The sequence below is a fragment of the Neophocaena asiaeorientalis genome, unplaced genomic scaffold (assembly GCF_003031525.2).
Source record: "Neophocaena asiaeorientalis asiaeorientalis breed wild unplaced genomic scaffold, Neophocaena_asiaeorientalis_V1.1 scaffold479, whole genome shotgun sequence".
Taxonomy (NCBI): Eukaryota; Metazoa; Chordata; class Mammalia; order Artiodactyla; family Phocoenidae; genus Neophocaena; species Neophocaena asiaeorientalis.
In genome coordinates, this window is record NW_020173774.1 from 4,610,202 (window position 1) to 4,629,868 (window position 19,667).

At 51.1% G+C, this 19,667-nt stretch overlaps 2 protein-coding genes across 7 annotated transcripts; both read left to right on the top strand.

The window, feature by feature from the left end:
* The first annotated feature begins 47 nt into the window (after positions 1 to 47).
* Positions 48 to 9,607, top strand: VPS11 (VPS11 core subunit of CORVET and HOPS complexes). Its single transcript, XM_024751692.1, has 16 exons — positions 48 to 263; positions 876 to 1,024; positions 1,122 to 1,257; positions 1,587 to 1,750; positions 2,346 to 2,593; positions 3,332 to 3,533; positions 3,933 to 4,084; positions 4,715 to 4,901; positions 5,808 to 5,954; positions 6,078 to 6,266; positions 6,369 to 6,530; positions 6,758 to 6,897; positions 6,986 to 7,188; positions 7,320 to 7,491; positions 7,919 to 8,141; positions 9,084 to 9,607. Exons 1-16 carry the CDS (start codon positions 77 to 79, stop codon positions 9,246 to 9,248), a joined length of 2,826 nt encoding a protein of 941 aa, XP_024607460.1. The 5' UTR covers positions 48 to 76; the 3' UTR covers positions 9,249 to 9,607.
* Positions 9,608 to 11,496: 1,889 nt separating this feature from the next.
* Positions 11,497 to 18,743, top strand: HMBS (hydroxymethylbilane synthase). Of its 6 annotated transcripts, none has more exons than XM_024751816.1 (14): positions 11,497 to 11,683; positions 13,866 to 13,925; positions 14,265 to 14,337; positions 14,723 to 14,772; positions 14,857 to 14,912; positions 15,297 to 15,374; positions 15,586 to 15,663; positions 15,801 to 15,876; positions 16,967 to 17,080; positions 17,330 to 17,368; positions 17,571 to 17,690; positions 17,933 to 17,986; positions 18,128 to 18,214; positions 18,313 to 18,743. In XM_024751816.1, exons 1-14 carry the CDS (start codon positions 11,651 to 11,653, stop codon positions 18,484 to 18,486), a joined length of 1,092 nt encoding a protein of 363 aa, XP_024607584.1. In that variant the 5' UTR covers positions 11,497 to 11,650; the 3' UTR covers positions 18,487 to 18,743. The 6 variants fall into 6 exon arrangements, with proteins under 6 accessions (XP_024607584.1, XP_024607585.1, XP_024607586.1 ...); XM_024751817.1 differs by having other exon boundaries at positions 11,498 to 11,683; positions 13,866 to 13,919; XM_024751818.1 differs by lacking the exon at positions 11,497 to 11,683 and adding an exon at positions 13,555 to 13,680 and having other exon boundaries at positions 13,811 to 13,925.
* The last annotated feature ends 924 nt before the right edge of the window (positions 18,744 to 19,667 follow it).

The following is a 19,667-nucleotide window of genomic DNA, read 5'->3' on the forward strand; positions in this document are numbered from 1 at the left end:
GGAAGCGGCCGGGTCACGTGATCCGCCGGCTCCTCTCACGTGACCTCTCTACCGGAGGCGGGGGCCTTCGGCCAAGATGGCGGCCTACCTGCAGTGGCGGCGTTTCGTTTTCTTCGATAAGGAGCTGGTGAAGGAGCCACTGGGCAATGATGGGGCTGCTCCCGGGGCTGCGCCTGCCTCTGGACCCTCTGCTTCCAAGTTCCTTTGCCTCCCTCCTGGCATCACTGTCTGCGACTCAGGCCGAGGGAGCCTAGTCTTTGGAGATATCCTTTCTCTGGAGCTGCCTCTTCCCTCCCCGAATCCCTGAAGAGATACAGCTGGGATGAAATCTGTCCGTCAGAGGGGTTCGTGTTACGTGCCACTTTCCTTTAGATGGGCGCCCGGTGCTCCTTCTGTGGTCCGAGGGAAGAAAGGAGGAAGTCCGTTCTCTAACTTATTGCCAACTTGAGCGAACAATCCCGGGCGAGTCATTTTACCTCTCTGGGCTTCGATTTCCTCATCTGCAAGAGGGGCGTAAAATAACAATTCGGCAAGGTTTTTTTATTTTTTTTTGTTTACTTTTAAGATCGATGAAAAGAACGGATGCAAGTTGGCTTTAAAAGATGAATATGTGAGGTGTCATTATCTCCCCAGTCCAGTATTGTGGGGGAGGAGTTAAATGAGACCATGAGTTTGTTGCTTTGTTTTTCATAATGCTGCCACTAAACTCGGGCCTTTCTTTTCTAGTTTTTTTAAGATGGAGAGTTCCCAGAAGATAATCTGTGGAAAAACCCTTGAAAAATTTAAAGAGTTGTATGTATGTTAGTTGTTATTTGGGTTCTGGGCTAGATATAAGTATCTCTCCTTGGAAAGGAGGCTCCTTGACTACTCTGCACACATGGAAGGCCAGATATGGTTCTTGCCCCGCTCCCTACAGCTTACCGGGTTCCAGGCTTACAAACTACGGGTGACACACCTGTACCAGTTGAAGCAGCACAACATTCTGGCATCTGTTGGTGAGGATGAAGAGGGGATCAACCCCCTGGTGAGTCCTAGAAAGGAAATGGGAAAGACCCAGTAGCCTGAGAATGGCTGTTCGTTGGCGGGTGACTAGCATTCACACATCTGAGGTCTGTCCACAGGTAAAGATCTGGAACCTGGAGAAGAGAGATGGTGGCAATCCACTCTGCACTCGAATCTTCCCTGCCATCCCAGGGGCAGAGCCGACTGTTGTATCTTGTTTGACTGTCCATGAAAATCTCAACTTTATGGCCATCGGTAAGCAGAAAGAAGGCAAAGCTAACACCCCATGACTCTTTATAGATTTTCTTCAGAGTTGCTTCTGCAGCTCATCTTCACTGTTTTCATGAGACCATTTTGTACTGAACTGATGCGCTGGAGATTTTAAAGTTTTGGATGGGAAAGCATTTAGTTTTGTTCTTTGAAAATGAGTCAGTGAGTCCTGATCTTCATGGTAACCGCTGGAGAAGTTGGGTAGGAGGAGAAAGAGTGTCACTTCTGACAAGTGCCCCAAGTGGTCTTTTCCCCCTTCTGTGCTTCCTGATCTATTCAGCCTCAATAAAATGCTATTTCTCGCTCTCTTGCAGGTTTCACAGATGGCAGTGTTACACTGAACAAAGGGGACATCACTCGGGACCGGCATAGCAAGACCCAGATTTTGCACAAGGGCGACTATCCTGTTACCGGACTGGCCTTTCGCCAAGCAGGAAAGACCACTCACTTGTTTGTAGTGACAACTGAGAATGTTCAGGTATGACCAGAGCCTCCGCTGTTACGGGCAGGCAGGAAAGGCTTTAACATTGCTCAGAGGGCTAAGGTAGGGAACTGACAAAAGAGGTAGAATTCCTGCAGTTTTCATCATACAACCTTGAATCATTTGCCCAGCTTAATATTTTATTTCCTCCCTTAGGAGACTGGGAAGAGTTAGAGCTAGGAACTCTTGGTCTTGTAGTAAAAGACCTAAGTTTTTCTCCTATTAACTTAAGAGACACTGGACAAGTTGCTTTACTTTTCTGGTTCCTGTGCTCCTAATTTATAACAGCTTAGTCTGAGCAATAGTTTTGTTTTGTTTCAGCAATGGTTTTTGGATAAAGCAGTAAAATTCTCTTACTTGCTAAATACCTGTAGTAAGTAGTGATAGTATGTACAGAGGAAAGAAATGTAGTCTCTGCTTATATATTTAATAGATGGGTGGTGGTTAATGGAGATGGCAAGCAGCCAGGGAAAGTCTTAGGGTGCTAAGAATTAAGAAGAGGGAGCCAGTATGTAGGTGGAGATACCTTTGGGAAGGCTTAGATGCCTCCTCCTCAAAGGGAGCCTGTTAACCCCTCTCTTACTTCCTGCAGTCCTACATAGTTTCTGGAAAGGACTACCCTCGTGTGGAATTGGACACCCACGGTTGTGGCCTGCGCTGCTCAGCCCTAAGCGACCCTTCTCAGGACCTGCAGTTCATAGTGGCAGGGGATGAATGTGTCTACTTATACCAGCCTGATGAACGGGGGCCCTGCTTCGCCTTTGAGGGCCATAAACTCATTGCTCACTGGTTTAGAGGCTACCTTGTCATTGTCTCCCGTGACCGGAAGGTTTCTCCCAAGTAAGGACTCCACGGAGAAGCAAAAGGGAGAGGGCTGAACTTGTTCCCCAGAATTAACCTGATTTTAAACTCCTAATGCCTGGATCCCATCAATCTCCTATTTGGTTTTAGGTAGATTGTGCCTACACCTAGATCGGTTATAATGGTTTTTTTTTTTGCTGAAAAGTGTGTGATTTTGCTGCAGACATTTGCTGAGCAGCCCTGATGCGCTAGAATGCTCCAGGGAATTTGGGACCTGGTATTGGGATTTTTACTCCTTGGTCAAGATGAATTGGGTAGAGGAACAAGGGACTGAGTAGTGGAGAAATTGGAAAGTTCTGGGAGATGCAAGACAGGGCGTTTTTCTCTCTGAGCCACCAGCAAGGGCGATGGGGTCTTCAGCGTGATGCACGTGATCCTTGTCAGATGTTAGTTTTCATTCAGTACTAAGCTCAGTGGCCTACATACACCAGGTACTAATTATTTGTTAAATAATGGATGTTGGAATGGATGTAGTTAATTTTTCAATCTGTTGCCTGTATTAATTATAGGATCTTAAAGGGTAAGACCAGGTCTATATGTTCTCTTCCTACAACTGCTAGCACCATGCTAAATGTTACAGGATGAGCTGCTAGAGGGGCCAAAGCGGTGTCTTGTTCTGGGTGGAATGGGCAGCGCCAAAGCTGTATAGGAAAGGAAATCGAGGGGAGCTGAGACAGAGGTGGTACAAATATCTGGGTCTTTCTCTTTCCCACACAGGTCAGAGTTTACCAGCAGGGACTCCCAGAGCTCCGACAAGCAGATTCTCAACATCTATGACCTGTGCAACAAATTCATAGCCTATAGCACCGTCTTTGAGGATGTAGTGGATGTGCTTGCTGAGTGGGGCTCCCTGTACGTGCTGACGCGGGATGGGCGGGTCCACGCACTGCAGGAGAAGGACACACAGACCAAACTGGAGGCAAGGCCACCAGATTCCCAGAGCAGGCTGTGGGCACCCAGATGCAGCTCTAGGAACAGGCTCCCCAAGTCCCTTGGCCAGGGTGTTTCCTTCCCTTTGGGTCACTTACTCAGCTCCCTTAGGGTAGGATTACAAGGCCAGTGGCCTGGGATGAGGCCTTAGAGGGAAGCAGTGGCTGGGAGCCTGAGCCCACTCTCAGGGTCCACTCTTCCTGCCTGTAGAGAACCTTGTGAGGCGAGCTGATGTTGGTCTTGGGGGTATCTGAGAGGTCTCACCCCGTCTAAGATCTAGGCTGATTGGGGCTTCACAACTGTCTGCCTTGTGTGTTGTGGGTGCGTTCTGGGAAGGTGTCTTCTCAGGACTGCTTCTTCCAGTTTTCTAATCTCTCTTCCCTTCCAGATGCTGTTTAAGAAGAACCTATTCGAGATGGCGATTAATCTGGCCAAGAGCCAGCATCTGGACAGTGACGGGTTGGCGCAGATCTTCATGCAGTATGGGGACCATCTCTACAGCAAGGGCAACCATGATGGGGCTGTCCAGCAGTATATCCGGTCAGTCTGGAGGCGCTTTAGGATATAGCTGTGAATGCAGGGACAGGCAGCCAGATAGGCTAAAACCTGCACTTGGGGAAGGAGGGTGGACTCCACTGTGAACCGTCTTTTTTTCCTCCAGAAACTGTGATGCCTCAAGTGAGAAGACAGTACACCTTATTGGAAAGGGAATGTTTTGGGTCAAATATTACATGACCAGCATGCAGTTGAGCTGATGAGTATCTGTTATCTTAGGTGTTAACTTGACCTTTGTTAATACTCATTTTGATAAGATTCTTTAAAGGGAAAAGGCTATTCATCTCTTGCTTCCACACTTTCTTCCCTCAATACTAATTCTTAAATTAATAAGGGATCTTAAGAACCTGTCCAGCCTCTTTCCCAACCTCTCTCAAATTCCTGTTTTCACCCAAGTTTAAGAAACAGTGCTCTGGAGCCTTGCTACTCATGTGGTCCATGGTCTAGTAGAATCGACATTGCCTGGGATTTTGTTAGAATTGCAGAATCTCAGGCCTTACTGCAGACGTGCTGAAACAATTTGCATTTTAAGAAGATCTTCAGGTGATTCCTATGCACATGAAAGTTTGAGAAGTACACTGACCCCAATGCTGTTTGATGCATATGTCTCCCCAGAACCATTGGAAAGTTGGAGCCATCGTATGTGATCCGCAAGTTCCTGGATGCCCAGCGCATCCACAACCTGACGGCTTACCTGCAGACCCTGCACCGGCAGTCCCTGGCCAATGCCGACCACACCACCCTACTGCTCAACTGCTACACAAAGCTCAAGGACAGCTCGAAGCTGGAGGAGTTCATCAAGGTGCAGGGTGGTGGTGGCGGGGGATTCCGTGAGGGCCCCACTGAGCATGAGGGGCTCCACCAGGGCTGCAGAGACAGGGAAGAGCTGACCTTATTTGGGGACCAGAGTCCTCTGGTCTATAAACTAGGGAGAGGAATAGCCTTTTTTGCGAGTTTTCTCCTGTTTTCTCTCTTGGTTTTTTTTTTTCTTTTTGGCTGCACTGCGTGCTTGCCAGATCTCAGTTCCCCCACCAGGGATCAAACCCGGACCCCCAGCAGTGGAAGCGCAGAGTCCTAACTACTGGACCGCCAGGGAATTCCCACCCCCCTTGTTTTTTTTTTTTTTTTTTGCGGTACACAGGCCTCTCACCGCTGGGGCTTCGCCCGTTGCGGAGCACAGGCTCCGGACACGCAGGCCCAGCCGCCATGGCTCACGGGCCCAGCCGCTCCGCGGCACGCGGGATCTTCCCGGACCGGGGCACGAACCCACGTCCCCTGCATCAGCAGGCGGACTCCCAACCACTGCGCCACCAGGGAAGCCCCCCCCTTGTTTTTTGATGCCAGAACTTCTCGTGTTATCTAAGCCCAGGGAAGTCCTGTGTTCCCAGACGAGTCCCTCTAATAGTAGAGGCAGAGGAAGACTTTTGGAGAGGCAGGATAACAGTGCTTTAAAAGCATCAACTTTAGGACTTCTCTGGTGGTCCAGTGGTTAAGACTCCACGCTTCCACTGCAGGGGGCACGGGTTCGATCCCTGGTTGGGGAACTAAGATTCTGCATGCCGCTCAGCGCTGCCAAAAAAAAAAAAAAAAAAAGCATCAACTTTTTTATTGCCTTAAGAATCTGGTCTTAGAATCAGATGCATATTTCCTTTCCGTTCCCCAACCACAACCTCTCTATGACTGGTTTTGTCTAATGTCTCCCTGGCAGACAAAGAGTGAGAGTGAAGTCCACTTTGATGTGGAGACAGCCATCAAGGTCCTCCGGCAGGCTGGCTACTACTCCCATGCCCTCTATTTGGCTGAGAACCACGCACATCACGAGTGGTACTTGAAGATCCAGCTAGAGGACATCAAGGTAGGGGAGCCCCTTGACACGGGCAGGACCCTGTTCTTTTTCTAGGACATCCCTGGGATGCTGAAAGTGCTTCCTGGTGGGTGAGGCAGGAGCACGTGCTTATTCTGCCCTTTCCCTCCACAGAATTATCAGGAAGCCCTTCGATACATTGGCAAGCTTCCTTTTGAGCAGGCAGAGAGCAACATGAAACGCTACGGCAAGATCCTCATGCACCACATACCAGAGCAGACGACCGAGTTGCTGAAGGGACTTTGTACCGACTATCGGCCCAGCCTTGAAGGCCGAGGCGATAGGGAGGCTCCAGGCTGCAGGGTGAGGCCTCAGGGAGAATGGCTTTTGGACAGCGGGGATCACCTTAGCAGCCCAAGTACCGAGCCCGCTCACCCGGCCACCTCTCCTCCCTTGCCGTCCTAGGCCAACTCAGAGGAGTTCATCCCCATCTTTGCCAACAACCCGCGGGAGCTGAAAGCTTTCCTAGAGCACATGAGTGAGGTGCAGCCTGACTCCCCGCAGGGCATCTATGACACGCTCCTGGAGCTGCGACTCCAGAACTGGGCTCATGAGCAGGAGCCGCAGGTGAGACCTGGCAAAGTGGCCGGAGGCGCTGGAGAGAAACTGCTTCCATTTCTTTCCTGGTTGCCTCTTGCTGCTTTCTTTAGACCAATAACACCTCACCCTTGGGGGCTAAATGGTCCCCCGTGAAGAGGAAATTGGACTGAGGAGAAGAGACAGTTGACTTGCCTGGTCCTGAGAGGCCTTGTCGTTTTTCCCTGAGGCCCAGCAGCTCTACCCTCCTCTTTTAGGTCAAAGAGAAGCTTCACGCAGAGGCCATCTCCCTACTGAAGAGTGGTCGCTTCTGTGATGTCTTTGACAAAGCCCTGGTCCTCTGCCAGATGCACGACTTCCAGGATGGGGTCCTTTACCTCTATGAGCAGGGGAAACTGTAAGAGTCTGGGGAATCGCAGGGAAGGGGACCGTGGCCGAGCCTCCCGTGGGGGACAGCTGCTGACGCGCACCTTGCCCGGCCGCAGGTTCCAGCAGATCGTGCAGTACCACATGCAGCACGAGCAGTACCGGCAGGTGCTCGCCGTGTGCGAGCGCCACGGGGCGCAGGAGCCCTCCCTGTGGGAACAGGCGCTCAGCTACTTCGCCCGCAAGGAGGAGGACTGCAAGCAATACGTGGCGGCCGTGCTTAAGCACATCGAGGGCAAGAACCTCATGCCGCCTCTCCTAGGTACTCCGGAGGACAGGGCGGGCGGCTGGGTGCAGGCTGCCGGCAGTCGGGCTCTGGGGCAGGGGCCCTTCCGTTCTACCCAGAGGGCTGCTTGGTTCATGGTCTTGTTTCCTCCCGGACCCCCATCTCAGTGGTGCAGACCCTGGCCCACAACTCCACGGCCACCCTGTCTGTCATCCGGGACTACCTGGTCCAAAAACTGCAGAAGCAGAGCCAGCAGATCGCGCAGGACGAGCTCCGGGTGCGGCGCTACCGAGAGGAGACCACCCGTATCCGCCAGGAGATCCAGGAGCTGAAGGCGAGGTACTTGGCATCCAGAACTGTGGAGGCGTCCGGGGATAACACTGTTCTTCACAGGGTGTCATTTTTCAAAGACAGGATTGTATGGAGTGTGTTTGAGCATTTCATTCTTGAAGATCTGTTTTGATGGAGGAATTCCAAAGAATGATTTACTACGTAGAACGTGATTTATTGGGCTTTGGAGGATATTATCTTGTAGCAGGTACTTTTCTTGGGTTGGATGGACCTGCTGGGAGGGTGCTGAGACTCCCTGCAGGCCCAGCATGGGGTCCTCCTGTGACCCGCTTTAGGTGGTAAGAAGAGCAGGGCCTCGTAGTTCCTTAACGGGGACCTCTCTCTCCTCATTGCCTCCAACTGCCTTCTCTCTCCACGTGGTTCCTGGCCCTGCCCTCACTTTCTGCCACTCTTTTCTGGTCTCCCTTGCCTGTAGTCCGAAGATTTTCCAGAAGACCAAGTGCAGCATCTGTAACAGTGCCTTGGAGTTGCCCTCAGTCCACTTTCTCTGCGGCCACTCCTTCCACCAGCACTGCTTTGAGAGTTACTCAGAAAGTGATGCCGACTGCCCCACCTGCCTCCCTGAAAACCGCAAGGTCATGGATATGATTCGGGCCCAGGAACAGAAGCGAGATCTCCATGACCAGTTCCAGCACCAGGTGGGGATGACGTGACTCCCCCGCCCACAGGGAGGTGGTGAGCGCTGGGGACTGGTGTTCTTTTCTCCTCCTCCTGTGTTGTTTTTTTTTTAAACATTTTTTATTTCTTTAATGTATCTATTTTATTTATTTAGTTTTGGCTGCATCGGGTCTTCGGTGCTGTGCGCAGGCTTTCTCTAGTTGCGGCGAGCGGGGGCTACTCTGTTGCGGTGCGCGGGCTTCTCATTGCAGTGGCTTCTCTTTTTTTAAAGAGATAGAATGAGGTGTTCTGCTTTATTTTGATTGATTGATTGATTTTTGGCTGTGTTAGGTCTTCGTTGCTGTGCGCGGGCTTTTTATCTAGTTGAGTTGAGCGGAGGCTACTCTTCGTTGCGGTGCGCGGGCTTCTCATTGCAGTGGCTTCTCTTTTTTTAAAGAGATAGAATGAGGTGTTCTGCTTTATTTTGATTGATTGATTGATTTTTGGCTGTGTTAGGTCTTCGTTGCTGTGCGCGGGCTTTTTATCTAGTTGAGTTGAGCGGAGGCTACTCTTCGTTGCGGTGCGCGGGCTTCTCATTGCAGTGGCTTCTCTTTTTTTAAAGAGATAGAATGAGGTGTTCTGCTTTATTTTGATTGATTGATTGATTTTTGGCTGTGTTAGGTCTTCGTTGCTGTGCGCGGGCTTTTTATCTAGTTGAGTTGAGCGGAGGCTACTCTTCGTTGCGGTGCGCGGGCTTCTCATTGCAGTGGCTTCTCTTTTTTTAAAGAGATGGAATGAGGTGTTCTGCTTTATTTTGATTGATTGATTGATTTTTGGCTGTGTTAGGTCTTCGTTGCTGTGCGCGGGCTTTTTATCTAGTTGAGTTGAGCGGAGGCTACTCTTCGTTGCGGTGTGTGGGCTTCTCATTGTGGTGGCTTATGTCCTGTGGGTTTTTGACTCGCAACTCTTCTCTTTCCCTGCAGCTCAAGTGCTCCAACGACAGCTTCTCTGTGATTGCTGACTACTTTGGCCGAGGTGTTTTCAACAAATTGACTCTGCTGACCGACCCGCCCACAGCCCGACTGACTGCGAGCCTGGAGGCTGGGCTGCAGAGGGACTTGCTCATACACGCCAGGAGGGGCACTTAAGCAGCTAGTGGGAGGGGTGTGATGGTGGAGGCCCAGCAGCAGGGACACAGGGGGACAGAGACAGGGCTGTTGCACAGGAGTTAGGCAGACATGCCCAGGACTCTGCTCTCATCTGATGCCATAGCCCTCAGGACTTAAGGGGACTTTCTTTTCCTGCCTCCTTCTTCGGCCAACCTGCCATTTGTCCTGTTGACTTTTTGAGCAGTGTAGATCATTCCAGACCAGAGGGGGAGGGCACCTCAGCAACCTCGGAGTCTGGACAATAGCGGCTTTATTCTCTATCCAAGAGCACCAGGCTGTGCTTGGGTCCTGGCTCCCAGAGTCTATAAATAAAAGCATATAATGATTTCGGGGTTGAAGGATTTATTCTGGGGACTTCCTGGTGATTCTTAACTGTGCAAAATGTACTTCTTTCCCTCTGCTCTCCTAGAGCTCCCCTTCCCTTCCTACAGAGTTCCTTAAAGATGATGTTGACGAGACTTCATTCCAGTAATGAGTGGGGCCTATGGCATCTAGTAGAGTTCAGTTGAAGAACCTCTGCAAAGGCCTGAGGCCTGAGCCCCAAGAGCAGCCCGGACTGAGGACTCTGCTCTATAGTGTGGCTGGCCTCTGTGGCTCTTCTATGGACAGAGTATTCAAGCTGGAGGCAGATTCTGGTGGGGAGCCTTGGGCTTTAAAGCCTGCCATCATAATGGGTGGGTTGGTGTCTCTCTGTATTCAGTACCAGATGATAAGCAGGATAAAAGGGCCTTTATTGAAACATTTTGTTCCCTCTTCCAAAGTTGTTAACTGAAGTTTGTGTTGCTAAGTGTCTGCGTGTAATTGGGGTTACACTGCCCGTTGGAAAATTGCTCCTATGGGGTTGTTTAATTAAAAGAAGTAACGACATTGTGGTTTAGGTAGTTCTAGAAGAGGCGGATGGAGTACACTACATTGGTAGCAGCTAAGAATACAGACTTTGGATCAGCTGCCCTGAGCTTGATTCTTAGTTTCACTTAGGGCAACTCTGAACCTTCTCTGAACCTCAGTTTCTTCATCTGAACATGAGGAATTACAACATCTTTCTAGTACGGCTGTTATGAAGGTCAAAGGAGCCAATCAATGGATGTGTTACTGGTCCCCAAGAGGTCAGTGACCCCTCAGTGGGTCCTTTGCCTGGAGTTGCAAATTCCGGTCAAACAACACCACGTTCGGTATAGCAGAGCAGAAACTATTCATCGATCAACGAATGGAGAAGGGAGAGCACATGCTCTAAAGACACCTTCTCCCCCAAGGGAGGGCAGTAAGAGAATTTAAGGGATAGGAGGCAGACATATCATCAGGGCTCTAGGAAAGGGACAGAGATTTCGGCGGCTGGGGGCGGCGACGCCTAGCAGAGTACAAATATCCCCCTTGGGCGGGGATCTTGGCATGGTAATGAAGCAAAGGTAGCTTTAGGACACTACCAGGTCCTGTGGTCAAGTCAGAGCTAGTTCGGGGTCTGTTGACCACTGCATATCTCTTAAAGCTCAGTTGCAAAACATCTCTGTCAAATACCAGGTGCTTTTGAGGCACAGAGATAAGTCAAGGCTGGAATCTTGTAGCCCTCAGGCTGGCATGGATGACAGGTGTCCAGTTATTTGAAAGTGGTTAATACGTGGTTATTAGTACTGTTAATGGGTAAAGCACTTCTACTCACAAGCCCTTTTCCCACTAACACTAATGATGCGTTGTCACTCCCATTTCAGTTATTTGTCTTTAGTTACCTACTTCAGGGTTGTAGCAGAAGCAGCACCACATAAGCTGCACTAATTGCTTGTGCCACAGCTAAGGAGACAAAGCTGTGGAATTCTGGGTGACTAGCTTTCAGAAGCAGGCCTCTTTTATTTGTAGACGTTGAATGCAGCCTGGGGGCATGGTAAATTGCTCAAGTAGCCTTTAACTTCCGACGCCGCATTGTAGGGTTAATCTCCTTTTCCTCTCGGCACGCCTACTTTTGGTTTATTGACGTTCCCTTGGGTGGCGGTAGGAGGGGTTGCAAAGAACTTACTTTGTGGATAAACCCGGGAAGCATATCTTGGCCACTGACCGTCGGTATTCCTGGCTAGGTAAAAGTAAAAATGAACAGTTGGTGGGTCTGGGTCTCAAACGGGGAAGACCAGGGCCAGCCTGGGGGAGTAGGGGCGGTAGCGCAAGGTAAGGTCTTCTCTGTTGCAATCGTTCTAATTCCCGCCCAGGGGAGGTCTAGCCCCTCTGGGGCGGGGCCGGAAGTGACGCAGGCCCTTAGCCGAGCCGGGAGCGTGTAGCTGCCGGAGGATTGCGAGCTCCCGCGTGCGCCCAGTGCCCGGCCGGCCGGAGCCTTCGACTTGACTGACTCCGGAGGACACTGGCAGCAGTCCCCGGCCTACTTCCCGCGCACAGCCATGTCTGGTAACGGCGACGCGGCCGCAACGGCGGTGAGTCCTGAGCCGGTGACCCTCGCAGCTTCGGTCTTCTGCACTAGCAGTGCCACGATTGGCCCCAAGTTGCCACTCTCCGTCGTCAATTGGTCGGGACGATTATCTGTCTGTTTTTTTTTTTTTGGTTCTAACAGTTTTTAAAGGGCCAGTAGCTGGGTTGCCCGCAGGGGAATCAGAGAGCGGTGGGGGCGGACTTAAGAGCAGATCGATTGTCTCGAACGGAACCCCGTTCCTGCGGGGATCTGGATGGGATTCCATGAGGCATGGCTTCCGCGGCTCTAGCTATAGTGACCCAACACAGGAAAATTCGTCTGCACGAGACAGGGTGCTATTCCCCGGGATCCCTTCACACGAGACAGGTCCTAGTCGAGATTCAGCCACTTTGGGGAAGTGTTCCATTTTGGATCCAGAGAGGAGAGTGTACCTCGAATTCTCCGAACTGCACACAAACGTCTTGGAAGTGCACCTTCTCCGCTTTTTTTCTTTTTAATGGACACCCAGCCCCAGCCTACACTCAAAAGTCCCCAGCTGAGACACATCATTGGGTTACTACCATGGACGGGGGACGCCCTTGGGCCTTCCTATTCCTAGCCTGGGGTCCCAGTTCTGCAGAGCCCATGAGGCCAACGTCAGCCTGAGATAAGAAAGGAGTGGGGCAGCTGCCCTATCTCTCCCTGACCTATGTGCTGGTAAGGAGTGGGATTCTGTGCCATTGCTGACATTCCTGAGTGCTGGACTAGGAGTAAGAAGATTTGGATTCCAGCTCTCTACCCATGATTAACCCTGTGGCCCTGGGCAAGTCACTTTGCTCCTCAGAGTCAGACTTTGCTTCTGTAACGTAGTTCCAGAGATGCCTGCCCTGTCTACCTGATACGTTGTTATGAAGATTAAAAGCAATAGCTCTAGGATATACATACTCAATAAGGAATTTTTTACCGGAACAATTTGACTTGAATATGATGTGCAGAATCGATGAAATTAAGGGATTGTTTGAACATAGCAGTTTCTGGGACCTTAGATTCCTTTCTGTGGGCTGCCTGTGGCCCAGAATTTTAGTTGCCATGTTTAGCATTTCCAACCTAGCCTAATTTGCTTAGGGTCCCCCAGGGTTTATTTATTGGAGAAGTGATAGCTATGGAGTAGACTAGAGTCCAAGAGCAGCCAGCTGTCACCTCCTCCAGCAACAGAGGCCCCAGATACCTGACTGCAGAAGAACTCTGTAGGATGCAGGGGAAGTTGATAGTATCTACAGTGATCACTGTCTGATCTGGGAAGAAATAGGACCTCAGACTGGAGAACCCAGTTCTGCCTGCTTGGCACTGAATACCTTTGTCCAAGGTGCCCTGGCAAGAGGAAGAGGCATGGCCCTTTGAGTTCTTGGCTTGGTCTCTGACATCCTAATATTTCCTTTGTGGTGAAACCAGAGGCTGCACTCTAGGTGAATGGACATTGGACAGCTCACCCTCTTAGTCTTACAGAATATCAAAAGCAGAATATACTTGAGTGCAAACTTCTTCATTTTATAGATGAACAAACAGGTTTATAGATGAACAAATAAGATGATGTGTTCAAGTTCGCCCAGCCAAGAGGCTGAGCAGGACTGTACGTCAGATCTGTCGATCCCAGTCATGCATTCCGTCCAGATTATGGGATCCATAGTGCAGCAGCTGTGGGGTAGCTCTTATGGCATCTAGGTGGCACTGAAGCTTTCTCAAGTGCCGCTCCGTTGTGGATGCTGAGCTTGTCCTCAGTGACTCAGCTCACCGTCCCCTGTGTGGCCCCAGTTGTCCTGCCCCTGCCTGCTGCAGGCCCCACCCTCCCTGGGGCCAGACTGATAGACCTTATCTCTCTACCCACCTGGCTGAGTGCAGCATTCCTACTGCCTTAGCTTGGATGGGCTTCAGGGCTTAGTGTCCTGGTCATTACAGCAACAGCAGGTCCTACTGTCACTTCTGTCTGGTCTCTGCTTCTCTGGATCCCTGAGGAGCCAGAAGGTATTGTTGGGGAAGGTAAAGGGACCAGTCTTGGGGAGGGGAGTGTTTTCCCACTCCAAGGCTCAGCTGGCCACAGGCCAGGGGCTGAGGTTCCTTTCTTCCAAGCCAGTGATTCTGGTTCTTGGACCAGGTGTTGAGGAACACAAAGAGCAGCAGGGACTGTGACCTGGGGACTTTTTCTGCAGGAAGAAAACAGCTCAAAGATGAGAGTGATTCGCGTGGGTACCCGCAAGAGCCAGGTGAGTGTAAGTACTGGGGTGGAGGAGGTTTGTCAGAAGACTTCTGTGTTCACAGTATTATAAGTTGGGGGGCACAGAGCGTTCTCAGTAGCTCGGGGATGGAAGAAATGGGGTGACTGAGTATCGAATCCCATGCAGGATGACAGATTGCATTCTGTAAAGAGATAGTCCCTGGGCTGGGAAGTTGGGGTACAAAGGACTCCCAGGCCAGACCCCTCCCCTTCCTAGGTGGGCAGTCAATCCCCTCTCTGAATTCCAATCCTTTCAGGATCCCTCCGACCCTGTGAGGGTCTGACCTTAGGGTGGTGGCCAGAGGACAGGACTAACCTGAATTTCTACCCCTAGCTGGCCCGCATACAGACGGACAGTGTGGTGGCAACGCTGAAAGCCTTATACCCAGGCCTGCAGTTTGAAATCAGTGAGTTTTCTGGAAAGGAATGGAAGCTAATGGGAAGCCTTTAACCCCTGGAGGGGAGAACACAGTGTTTCTGGCTTTGTTTTGCACCGAAGCCTGGTTCTGTTGCCTCTGAGAATTCTTCTTGGCTGTCCCCAGTTTGGAGGGCCCTTTCCTTCTCTGAACACCTCCAGCTCTGACTACCTGGGCTAGCCTGGCATTTATCATCTGCTTTGGGTCTTTTTGTGATTACGTCTGGTCTTCCTCCTAGATTGTACATTCCCAGAGGGTAGGGATTGGGGCTTATGTGCCTCTGTATCCACCAACAATCTTAGCACAAGTGCTGAGCTCAGTAGGGGCTCAATAAATGCTGATCACTGAACGTCTGGTTTGTTGATTCTCTCCTCAGTTGCTATGTCCACCACAGGAGACAAGATTCTTGATACTGCTCTCTCTAAGGTAACATTTTCCATCCAACCCTTTTCCCCCCTCCTCTTTCCTTCCCCCAAAAGATTCACCCTGAGGCTCTTTCTTGCCTGGCAGATTGGAGAGAAGAGCCTGTTTACCAAGGAGCTGGAACTCGCGCTGGAGAGGAATGAGTAAGTGAAAGCAGGGAGCACGGTGCCCTCCCAGGCTCTCGCTAGGACCCCAGTGCACATCAGACCTGGGTATCAGCTAGACTGTTGGGCTTAAACGCTTGGATAGGCTAGAGAGGGGCTCATATGCGAGTTTTTCAGGCCTCAGAAAAGGAGAGTGTCCTGGTTCTGAGCCATCTGGCTGCCTGGGGGTGCAGGACTGGCTGGGGGAGGGGGGTGAAAGGGAGTGTAGGAGGGGAGCAGGTCTCTGGGACCCAAGGTCTCAGAAAGGCCTGCTTCCTGAACCGCTCTAGGCTCTGCCAGTGACGTACAGGCAGGAGTGGGTGGAGAAGGGCTGGGGACGTGCTGCTCAGACCCCTTCTCCTTCCCTCTCTGCCATCTCTCTAGAGTGGACCTGGTTGTTCACTCCCTGAAGGACCTGCCCACGGTGCTTCCTCCTGGCTTCACCATCGGAGCCATCTGCAAGTAAGAGTCCTGCCAGTCAGGGGCCTCATATTAACCTTGACTTTCCCCTTTGGGACTTGGCCCTCTGCCTCTAGGCTGTCTCCCCTGCCCTGAGGAGTGTCAAGCATGGCAGAAAACTCAGAAGATGCCAGTTAGTTGACTATTGAGAGAGCCTGGAAGTGACCTGAACCGAGATCTCTCTCTTATTCTATGACTTTCCCTCCATCCCCAGGCGGGAGAGCCCCTATGATGCTGTGGTCTTTCACCCAAAATTTGTTGGGAAGACCCTAGAAACCTTGCCAGAGAAGAGGTGAGTGGGGCCTGGATAGGCATCTTGGTGGGATGTGCACAGAAGATGGAGGGGTGGGAGGAGGAGGAAAGGAACAGTGCCTGCCTAGTTAAATCTCATGCGACTTAAATCTCATTTTAAACCATCTCTCTGAGCAGCGTGGTGGGAACTAGCTCCCTCCGGAGAGCGGCCCAGCTGCAGAGAAAGTTCCCACATCTGGAGTTCAAGAGTATTGTATCCTTTTAGCAGAGGGAGGAGGCAGCAGCCACGGAGGAAGACCAGGTCCAGAGGGCCCTGGGAGTTGTGAGAGTGGAAGGGGCTTCCAGAGGAAGTGGACCATGGATGCAGTGGACTGCCTGTCCTCCCATTCATCCACCCATCCATCCATCCATTCATTCATAATCCTTTCATGTTTTCTTAGCCCCAGGCAAGTGCCTGGCACTGGGGATATGGTGAGCAAGATCAACATTGTCCTTGCTTACACGGAGTTTACATTTTAGTGCTGAAGACAGACAACCAGGCATTGATAATACAGAGTGATACTGAATAATGATTACATCGAGGGAGGGGGGTTGGGGGGGTGCTTCCATTTAAATTTAAATAATTAAAAATTGGTTTTATTATAGTTGATTTACAACGTTGTGTTAGTTTCTGGTGTATAGCAAGTGATTGTTGTACATATATATACATATTCCTTTCCATATTCTTTTCCATTGTAGTTTATTGCAAGATATTGAATATAGTTCCCTGTGCTATATAACAGGACCTTGTTGTTTATTTTATATATAGTAGTTTGCATCTGCTAATCCCAAACTCCTAATTTATCTCCCCCCATCCCCTTTCCCCTTTGGTAACCATAACTCCATTTTTATTTTATATTCCACTATATTGTTTTGATCTTTACAATGTTATATGTTTGTAAAACCGATTTTCAAAATAGTATTTGCTAAGTGCTCCAGTGCACAAAGTAGGGAATTCTCTGGAAGCTTCTAGCTGGAACATCTAAACACAGACTTGAGAGTCAAGGAAGGCTTCTCAGAGGTCTTGTAACCTTGGGCAAGTTATTAAATAAATTAAAACCTCTCTATCATTTTTCTCATCTGTAAAATGGAGATGATAATACTACATCATAGGGTTGTGAAAATTAAATGAATTGACATATCTAAAGCGTCTGGCATGTAGTAAGTATGAGGTAAGTGTTAGCTGTTGTCATTAAGCTGAGAACTCAAGGGTGAGAAGTTAGCAGATTGAGAGACTCAGGCAAAGGGAACAGCAAAAGGCTCCAGACTGCCCAAAGCTTGTGGTCCTTAGCGCCTCTCCACAGCGGGGAAACCTCAACACACGGCTTCGGAAGCTGGATGAGCTGCAGGAGTTCAGTGCCATCATCCTGGCCGCAGCTGGCCTGCAGCGCATGGGCTGGCAGAACCGGGTGGGGCAGGTAGGGCCTGCCACTCTTCACGCCCCAGTTGATCTTCATCTCCTTCTTGCCTGTGTTCTCTTTTTGAATGCCACCTCTAACAGTGCAAGCTGGAAATGAGTCCCAGGTTGGGAAGACTGGGGATCAGAGGCCAAACTCCCACTCTTGCCTCTCCAGCCCTTCTGTATGCTAGAAAAGCCCCATCTCACTGCTGTGTGCTTTTAGGCACTCCCACCTCCACCCTTCTGACTGCCTCTTCTGCCCCCACAGATCCTGCACCCTGAGGAGTGCATGTATGCTGTGGGTCAGGTATGCTTGACCAGGGAAGCCGTGTATTGATGTGTCCCTTTCTTTTGTTTTCAACCAAGAACGCTCCCAGAGAGGGGCAAGCCTTGGGAGGCTACTGGCCCAAAAGGACCTGGCAAACAGGTGGAAGTAGGCTGGTTTCCATCCTTAGCTCCATTGGTTGGGGAAAGATTGGCCCTGATATCTTAGGCTATTTTTCCATCAGGGGGCTCTGGGAGTGGAAGTTCGAGCCAAGGACCAGGACATCTTGGATCTGGTGGGTGTGTTGCATGATCCTGAGACTTTGCTTCGCTGCATTGCTGAACGGGCCTTCCTGAGGCACCTGGTAGGGCCTGTGCTCTTGTGGAGGGGTGGGTACCTGGGGAGCTGGGAAGGGCAGTGGGGAGATTTCTCAAATTATTGCTCTGTATTTAGTGGTAACTCATCCTTCAAAGTATGGACAGGACCCAGGTCTGGGCCGCTACCTCATTTTCAGTTATGTCCTTAGAGGGGTCTGTTATCTCTGAGGACTCTGGTTACAGGGTGGTGGTAAGGGTCCTTGGAGCTCACAGGGAGAACTTGTTGCAGGAAGGAGGCTGCAGTGTGCCAGTGGCAGTGCATACAGCTATGAAGGATGGGCAAGTAAGCAGGGGAAGATGGGTGGGAGGGCAGGGAAGGGACTCTGGCATTTCTCCTGTGCATCCTGAGCTGCCAGCAAGAAAAGCCCAGGTTTCTCAGCAGTTCCCTCTCACAATATGCTGAGGCAACTGTTTTCTTTCCCAGCTATACCTGACTGGAGGAGTCTGGAGTCTGAATGGCGCAGATAGCATGCAAGAGACCATGCAGGCCACCATCCATGTCCCTGCCCAGGTGCCAAGGCTGGAGGGTGACGGAGAGGGTAAAAAACACGTCTGTATGTTAATACCCCTTTTGTGCTCACCAAATCCTACCCTCCTTCCCTTACCCAGCATGAAGATGGCCCTGAGGATGATCCACAGCTGGTGGGCATCACTGCCCGGAACATTCCACAACAAGCCCAGCTGGCTGCTGAGAGCCTGGGCATCAGCCTGGCCACCTTGTTGCTGAACAAAGGAGCCAAGAACATCTTGGATGTTGCACGGCAGCTCAATGATGCCCACTAACTGGTCTGTGGGGCACAGGTGCCTGGGTTGCTGGTGCCCCGTGCCTACATCCCAGCCCTCAGTCTCACTGTTACCTTGGGGGTGATTCCCAGGGATGGAACTGCAGGGGCGGAGACTTAGAGACTTGTCTCAACTCGGGGCCTTGGTGATGCCTTGTCTCCTCAGTAGGTGGAGGCTTAGTCTCTAGAGAAAACACACCTATCAAGCCACAGCCTTTGAATGTAACCAGCTCTACTAATAAACTAGATTTGAAGGTGGCTTTGTTTTTGATGGGGTTGCAGGACAGAAAGATAAGGACAAACACAAGACCCTTTGCTCCTTACCTCAGAGGCTAAGACCCCCTGGTCCAAAGTTCTCCTGGAATACATTGCCTTCTGTTTGTCTCAGTAGTTCTGACAGAATAAATTGTCTCCCAGGGAACACCAAGAAAGAACCGTAATCTTATAATCTACGATTTGCCGCTCCAGTTAACGGTAAAGCCTTTGTATCAGATAGCTCCCCTCCCCCACTACCTTTAGGCATCTACAGTCATCGATCCTACAACCCGTCTGCAAAATGAAGAGACACCTCACTGTTTAAAAAAGAAAATCCTTTAATAAACAAAATTAGTCCATCTGAAACTCCCCAATACCTAAAGTACTGTCTTGGATGGGTTAGCTGCAAAATTCCAGTTCCGAGGCCAACGGCGACTCAGTCCAGATGGGGATTAACGGACTAGTGCTGGTATCTAGGTGCTTGGCTTGCGGAGCGGACCCGCCGGGAGGGGCGCGGGTCCAGGGGCAGGACTCCCGCAGAGCCCACGCCGCCGGGAGCCGACACCGCGGGAGATGCTCACGCCGCGAAGTGTGTCTTCCGGGACGCGCACAGGCCTGCGAGTGGAGATGGAGGGAGCGCGGACGTGCAAGGCTCGGGATCCGGCAGCAAAGGGCGTCCCGGGACAAATGAAGTGGCCGACCGACTCCGCCGCCGTCAACCGAGTCCCGTCCGGAGCACCGGGCTGGTGGGGAACGCGCGCGCGCGGCCGCGCCGGCGGCCGTCCGCACCGACTCACCTTCCCCGCCACGCGCCCCGGCCCTGCGTCAGCGCGGCCGGCCCAGCCTTCTAGAAGGTGCCGCGGCCTCCCCGCAGCCCATCAGCATTCGGGGGCCAGGCCGGCCGAGTCACGAGCTCGCTCCTGGCAC